Consider the following 8191-nt stretch of genomic DNA (forward strand, 5'->3'; position numbering starts at 1 on the left):
CAAAATGTAATTAGCCCTGGTGCTACTGAATAATAGAATTGGCTACAGGGACCAATTGGCCTTCACCTGCTCCTGTTTTTTTAAATATTTTTAGGTTCATATTTTATTTCACTTTCCTACTATGAACTGAAACAAATAATTGTAACTAAGGATCCCGAATAAATCAGTGCTGATTTGGTGATGATGATGCATTGGGACCGTGAGGATCAGATACACAGTTATATTCACCCAATTGTTGTCAGTAGTAGACGCAAAAAGCTGGAGTAACTCAGCAGGTTAGACTTTGGAGAAAAATTATAGGTGACGTTTCAGGTCAAGACCCTTCTTCAGACTGAGAATCAAGGGAAAAGGAAACAAGTGATATAGACCGTGATATAGAGAAATATGAGATCACTGAATGAGAGATATGCAACAAAATGAAGATGATAAAGGAAACAGGCCATTGTTAGCTAGGGACTAGATGAAAACGAGTTACAGACAATGAGACTCAACAAGACGACTGAAGCTAGTACGACTTGGGTGGTGGTGAGGAAGATGCATAACCTCATTTGCATTGCTGATCAAACTAAACACATGGAAAAATTGCTCATCGGCATTAACGTGTAGGCGAGCACCTCACTGTAAATACATTCCCAAATTTACAAAATGTGAAGGCATTTCAGATCACCACCTGCATTGTTTTACTTAAAGCCTGAAACGATTGGGTCACACCACTTGCACTTCTATGACCCGTGGAAAGACAGAAACATTGTGTGGTTCTCTCCGTGTGGTGAGGTCTTGCACTTAATATAAAGATGCCAAACTGCCAAACTGGTTAGGTCCCTGTTGTGGCGCAGAGACTGCTTCATTGGGATGCCATGTGCTGTAATGCATTGCCGTCAGCTGCTACTGAATCACTTTTTTACCATTCTGATTTCACGAGCGCCCCTTCCTCCACCATCTGCTACTGCCCTTCAAACTCTGGGGAGAAGCGCAGCTGATGAATAATATCCCTGTTCCCAAGGCAATGGATATGAACCGCAGCTGGGGCGGTCAAACTGACATATTTTTTTATTGTTTATATTTCTAAGTGCAAAGTATAAGAATGAAGTATTTCAGTTTTGTAGAGTAAACGTAATTGGAGAATAATGCTCCGAATGTGGGTCAAATCCTTAAAACGTGAGATAGACACAAAAATGCTGGAGTAACTCAGTGGGACAGACAGCTTCTCTGGATAGAAGGAATGGCAGGACAAGGTGCATGTCTGGAAAGAAGGAAGATGCGCATTGAGACATTTCATTAATATCAGCCCTAAAACAATATGGGAGACACAGTGAATTCTCTGGGGCAAAATTAAAATGATACAGTCCACGTCGCGGATGAATTCAGATCAATCCTGCAAGTGTTTGGGCCTGTAAATCCTGAATGGTCCTTCATTATGCGACAATAAATGTCCTTTGTCCTTTGTCCTTAAAATGCAATCAAGGAATTGAAATTGAAAAGATTCACACGTCGACTCCTGGCAAGAAGCTGCGCGCTCGACAAATGTTTATTCCGCGGTGATGATGAAACCGCGAGGAGTCATAGTCGTCCTGTCAAATGTTTTATTTTTGCGATGAAAACCGAAAACTCAGCCGACCGCGCAGCTTCTGAATAGAGAGGGGAAGAATTAACGGTTCCAGGACGGTGATCGGTCATGAAAATAGAATTGGAGCTGTTTTCTGCTCCTGTGAAGTATAATTAATGCGCGCCCGCTCGTACATCACTTGTGTTCTCCCCTTAATAGGTGCAAACACTACACTTCTCGACGTGTAGGAAGGAACAGTGGTCAGTTTCCTTTATCAACGTTACTTTTTTACATATCTTTCATTCATCTGTCCTATATTTCTCTATATCACCGTCTATATCTATCGTTTCCCTCTCCCCTGACTCTCAGTCTGAAGAAGGGTCTCGACTCTTTTCTCCAAAGATGCTGCCTGTCCCGCTGAGTTACTCCGGCCTTTTGTGTCTATTATACTCCTCCGGGTGTTTTCAGAGCTAGAAAACCAAATCTGAAAACTCTCAAACAAAAAAGTCAGAATTTGAAATAATGAGATATATAAAGAATCGTTCGTGATTTTATTTAATTCTTAAATACAATTATTTTAATGACGGTAATGGATATAACGTTATTTACAAATATACAGTCAACATTTTCCTATGTATGGAACTTGATCCGTTTGACCTTGATAGTTACACGCTGTAGTTTGCGGTGGCTTTGTTGGACGGTCTAAAGGACGTGATAGACTGGCTGGCTGGGAGTGGTCGGCTGGGACATGTCGCTGACAAGCGGCGACGAGATCCTTCCGTCCGGCCCTGAAAGGAGACAACGCTCTGGGGGACGGTGAGATCCGTTCCACTATATTGGACAGGTAATCCAAGCTGGAAACACCAAGGCCTCGACCGCTGGCACAGACTGCATGGGAAGAAACGAAATAGGCGTGTGATGACCAAATATACCATGCAAAAACAATCCTCGTTAGCATTTGGAATAGATGTGTAAAGCACATATTATAGATGAAGAGAAGTTCACATCACAGAAATAGACTACAATCCACAGCTCTACGAAGCTTTGTATAGACCCGAACTGGCTCCACAGACCGTGGTCCTAAAGCTCCTGTAAACGCCTATGCATTATTTGCTGTGATCCTTGGGAAGCGTAATGGGGCTTCCCAAGGCTAAAGCGCCCCATGTTGTATATAAATACATCATTTCTCACCTTTATTCATTCTGTAATGTTCAATTATTGCTTACTAAACCACATATGCATCAAAGTACATTAAAATAATAATACCATACGGCAAAGACAATGCTCTGAACAATACATATGGGAGACACAAAACCTTGAATTCCCTTCAATTATACGTTGCAATCTTGGGGGGAAACACTGATGAATCTATTTTGCCGGTATTTGTTGCCCTTATTTTCTTTAATGTATATTTCGTTATCCCGCTGGTTCTGAAGTCGGGACTTAATGGGTTCGGTGGCTGTTCCATCGTGATGTGTAACATTGAAACGGATTTGCCAATGCAGTATTGAGAACATGCTGTATTATAGAGAAGGATATCTCTGGGAGACATTGAAGCGGTGCTCCATCTGGGCTTAGGTGATATTAACGTTCCATAAATTTATTTCAAAGAGGAATATGAGAATTCTCCCTGGTCTCGGGGCCAATACTAATTGTTCATCTAATTCCGCCTATATTTAGTCATTCTCATGTTACTAACAGTGGAAAATTGATCGGTGGCAAATTAGTGTTCACTCTCTTTAGGAGATTCACTCTAAAGTGTTTTGGGAATATCTTTAATGCTGAAATGCGCCAGAATGTCAAAATCGACTAATTTCTTCAATGTTTAATTAAAAAATTACCATATGTAAATATATGTAATTGTACAACCGCCGTCTATTCTATAATTTGTCTTTATTGGTTTATCTACAAGTTGTCCTACAACTTTAGACTGTGCACGCCATAGGCAAGAAGATTGCTTTATGTCTGCTATGTGGCCCTGTTTATTGCTAGTGAGTAAATTATGCTTAGCGTTAATGAAGTATTTCTAAAGGATTTAAAAGGAAATGTATCTGACTCCTTGGTCGCTTCTCAAAATCGTTGTTTAACTGAACCACGTGTTCCTCAACTTTAACTCAAATTCAGAATTCAAAAACGCGATGGCACTGCTTGTATTTTGTTTGAACGTGTTCCGCTAATTCACTGATCATTGAAAATTGGGTTGTTTTTTTTTAAGTCGTTTATTGCTTCAAAACGTGCTGGGTGAGCTGGGTGAGGGCAAATGGGCGAGAGTTCAAAACAAGATGACTTCTCCGCCATCGCTTACAATTTCCCTCTGATTTGCCGCTTTCACATGCTCCACCCGCCAGCTTAGGTTTAACATGATCACTTTAAGGCAGAATTGGGAAGAAGGGCAAACTGCATTCAAGAAAACTATAGGACGTACCGTTCTGTAAGTCCGAATAGTAAATGCGATCACAATTGATGTTTCTTCTGGACCAAACGGGACTATTACACCCCATCTGTAGAAACAAAACACAGGGAAATCAAAATATAGCAACTTGTGAGAGTTTCACTTAAGCCTTTATAAAGATGCGACGGTAAAGCCTCTCTTTAAACATAAAATGTCACGAGCCTGATTATTCTTGGACGGAAACAAGCCCATCTGTTAATTAGACATAGTCAGTTACCTCGCCACACCATGGTTTTCTCACAAGATATGTCAATATTCTTGCACAGAAATGTGCATTGTGTTATCCATGGAAAATGGATTGCATGTCTCTGCAGTTGACCGAGAAAGTTTAATTGCGCCGGGTCAGGTTTTCGCATATTAAATTCATATCAAAGCCCGGCTCCAATTGTGAAAAAAAAACACCGTTCTGTAAGAATGCTTCAGTGATTGTTGTTTAAAATAACACTCTTTCAGACTCCTGTGGATAGCAATAGGTGGGGAGGTGGGAATGTCATCATCCCCGTAGCCAAAGGGATCAATGTGTGTGGCAGCAACTCGCAGTGAGGTAGCAAGAAGACACACTCGGTCACACTTAATGAGACCCAGAATATCATCTACACCAAACCCTGAGCTACGCTAACATTCCGACTAATTTCCAATGTGTTAATGAAGATGTTTAACTATAGCTCTCCCAAGTTAGTTCAGGAAATATTTCGTTGAAATGAATGCCCGACAGCTGTGAATGCAAAGTTTTGCCCATTCGCACAGCTGCCCTCTTGAGTTTCAACACGGCTTTTGGACAGTGTCAAAGTAAAAACTTCCTGGTTGCTCGATTTAAAACGTGGAAATTGATCAATGTTCTTCGGGAGCGGTTTTCAGTGGAATTATATATATATATATATATATATATATTTAATTACACAAGTCAAAATCCTAATGAGTGGATACGCCGATGACAACATTGTGGGCCGAATCGCAGATGGCGAGTCAGTGCAAGAGTTGAGTGGTACACATCAACAACCTCCAAAGTCCACAAGGCCAAGGAATTAAAAGTTAACTTCAGAAAAGTGGAAGTCGGGAGACGTGGAGCCTGTTTTCATTACTGGATCAGCGCTGGGGAGAGGTAACAGCTTCAAATTCCGAAGCGTTCACATCTGGTCAATCTGTCCTGGGCTCAACACATCAATGTACTAAGGGAAAAGACGCGCCAGCGCTTCTATTTTGTTTAGAAGTTTAACGAGATTGGCCATGTCGCAGAATACGTTAACAAACTTCTACAGATGCATCTTGGAAACTACCCTGACTGGTTACCTCGTGGTTTCGTAACACAAAGAACTGCAGAGAGTGGTGGATTCAACCTGATCCATCAAAGGCACAGCCTTCCCCGCCACTGAAAGCACCTGCATGAGGCATCCATCACCATCCGGGCCGTGCCGTGCCCTCTTTTCGCTGCTGCAATCCGGTAGCAACTTGAAGACCACCGGGTTCAGCGACAGCTACTTTTCTACAATCAGATTCTTGAACGGACCTGCACAATCCTAACCCCTGCCTCAATATAACCCTGTCTCAACATGACACCCTGTGGACCACCCCTTGGACTGAAGAAGGGTCTCGACCCGAAACGTCACCCATTCCTTCTCTCCAGAGATGCTGCCTGTCCCGCTGAGTTACTCCAGCATTTTGTGTCTACCCCAGACTACCATGTACTTGTTTTCTAATCGTGTTTTTCACTAACGCCTTGTATTTGCAGTCTTTTTCTGTTCACTGTCTTGAAGAATTTGCGTGTAATCTGTATTATGTATGTATTTGTGCATTATCCGAGTCTATATGCCCGTGATGCTGCTGCAAGCACCATTTCCATTGTTCCTGGACTTGTACATATGTCAATAAACTCAACTAGACTTGAAATAAAACATTGGCAATTTAATGCCCGAATCCCCAATTTTATTAAATATGCAATTATGCACTATATATGCAATTGGAAAATATATGGCCGGATCAATCTTCTTGGCTTTAATCCGTGGTGGGTGTTACGTGGAGGTATGTTTTATAACTACTGAGACTCATTAATAACCAAACACGAGGCAATATTAAAGATTGAAATCGGGAAAATGTTCCCTTCACACACGAAAAGTGTATGAACACCTTTATAATCTATTCATTTCTCCATAGCAAATGTAATTAGCTGTTAACTTCAAGCTGTGTTAGAAGATCAGTTGAAACAATTTTGTGAATAAGCTTGTAATCGATATTTACGATACGAACTCATGAATATCAGGTTTTCTTTCAAGGCACGAAGAAGAAAGCTTTATGGACAGATGTTTTAAGTAAGGCTTGATTACGTTAACCAGAAGTTTTCGTTTTGCATTAGTTATACAAAGAACCCATGGACCCACAGTAATAGTTGGACACGCTGCTTGTTAATGGGCAGAATAAATACCCGTCCAGTAAAACGGCAAATGGGGGGGGATCACAGAATAGAAACTTTACGATGCATGAGGCTATTCGGCCCATCCTCTCCAGCCTGAAAATCACAAAACTTTCCTATTCAGATTCCACCGAGTCACTACCATTACAGATTATATTTGGAGTTTTCCACAATTCCAGCAAATATTATCACATATTATCGCAATAGGTCGGAGGTCTGCATGAATACGCGTGTGTGTGTGTGTGTGTGTGTGTGTGTGTGTGTGTGTGTAATTGAAGGTGGGACACGGGTGTGGGGGTGTGTGTGTGTGTGTGTGTGTGTGTGTGTGTGTGTGTGTGTGTGTGTGTGTGTGTGTGTGTGTGTGTGTGTGTAATTGAAGAGGGGACACGGGAGGGGCAGATTAGTGCTCACCATTCCGTCTGAACAATTGGACGTGGGGCTGCCCGGCTCCGAGTTGTCATTGCCCGGGAGGCTGTAGTAGTTCGCCACCTGTTCCCTGAGAAGATCCTGGAGACTTTCAATATAGCTGATGGCGTTCCTCAATATCTCTACCTTGGGCAGTCTCTGGTTCGGGTTGGCGCTTGTGCATCTCTTCAGAGTCTCGAAAGCCTGATTAACTTTCTTAAGTCTCCTCCTCTCCCTCATGGTGGCAGCTTTTCTCCTGTCGGTGTTGGAGCTTTTGCGCTTGCAGGCTTTGCAAGCCCACGCAAGGCAACCAGCCTGGTGGTGGCCGTTCGGTGCTTTGATGTGTTCCTCTTCATCGGTTCCGCGGGACTCCAGCTTGTGGTCCCCAAATACCACTGCGCCGTGCTCGGAATCATCCGCAAAGTCTGCTTCCTCGGGCGATGACAGACAAGAATTATCGTAGAACAGATCGGATGGAGAAAAGTGGCACTCGACCATGATATCCATTTGTAGTAACAGCGAAACAAAGGGTTGAAGTGAAACTCAACACTCGCTCAACGTTCCGGTGTAACTGCACCAGGCGATGGAGTTCAAAAACAAACATGGGCTGGAGTCAGTGAAGTGGTTCAGCTCAGCACTGAGCGAACTTTATATACACCCGATGAGGTCGGTCACACCGGCGAGCATCCAGTCCTTCCCATATGTCACTAACCCTAGATCTGTCCCAGGGGGGTCTCATTAACGTTTGTTGGGTCGGGAGGGTCTCCTCCCACAATTCAAGCACAACATTCTGCGAGGAAGGATTTTCCAAAGAACCGGGATTTTGCAGAGAATCTCCGCAGTTGGAGGAAAGCCTCCAGTGGGCAGGCAGTCGTCGTTTGCACGAATCCCCAAAATATAGGTGTTCCCTTGTATTTATTTTTGAAAAAAAAGTTGTATAGAGAAATGCAAATAATCTCCATCCAGTCTCCAAAGTAGTTCTGAGCTACTATCTACCTCATTGGAGACGCTCGGACTATCTTTGATCGAACTTTACTGGGCTATATATTGTACTAAACGTTATTCACTTTATCTTGTACTAAACGAATTCACTAAATGTTATTCCCTGTATCATATGTAGGAAGAAACTGCAGGTGCTGGTTTAAACCGAAGATAGACACAGAAAGCTGGAGTAACTCAGCGGGACAGGCAGCATCTCTGGAGAGAAGGAATGGTTGACGTTTCGGGTCGAGACTCTTCTTTCCGTCTGGGGAAGGGTCTCGACCCGAAACGTCGCCCATTCCTTCTCTCCAGAGATGCTGACTGTCCCGCTGAGTTACTCCAGCTTTTTATGGCTGTATTCGCTTTACCATGTATCTGTGGACTGTGGACTGCTCGATTG

The 8191-nt window shown here is 42.8% G+C and overlaps 1 protein-coding gene across 1 annotated transcript; it reads right to left on the minus strand.

Annotated features, from left to right (window-relative positions):
• Window positions 1–2083: 2083 nt before the first annotated feature.
• Window positions 2084–7680, minus strand: myf5 (myogenic factor 5). Its single transcript, XM_055650775.1, is given in 4 exon segments — window positions 2084–2356; window positions 2358–2434; window positions 3972–4047; window positions 6817–7680. Coding segments are annotated over 4 exon segments (762 nt in total). The 5' UTR covers window positions 7318–7680; the 3' UTR covers window positions 2084–2248.
• Window positions 7681–8191: the final 511 nt, after the last annotated feature.

This window comes from Leucoraja erinacea, chromosome 19, assembly GCF_028641065.1.
Source record: "Leucoraja erinacea ecotype New England chromosome 19, Leri_hhj_1, whole genome shotgun sequence".
NCBI classification, from domain to species: Eukaryota; Metazoa; Chordata; class Chondrichthyes; order Rajiformes; family Rajidae; genus Leucoraja; species Leucoraja erinaceus.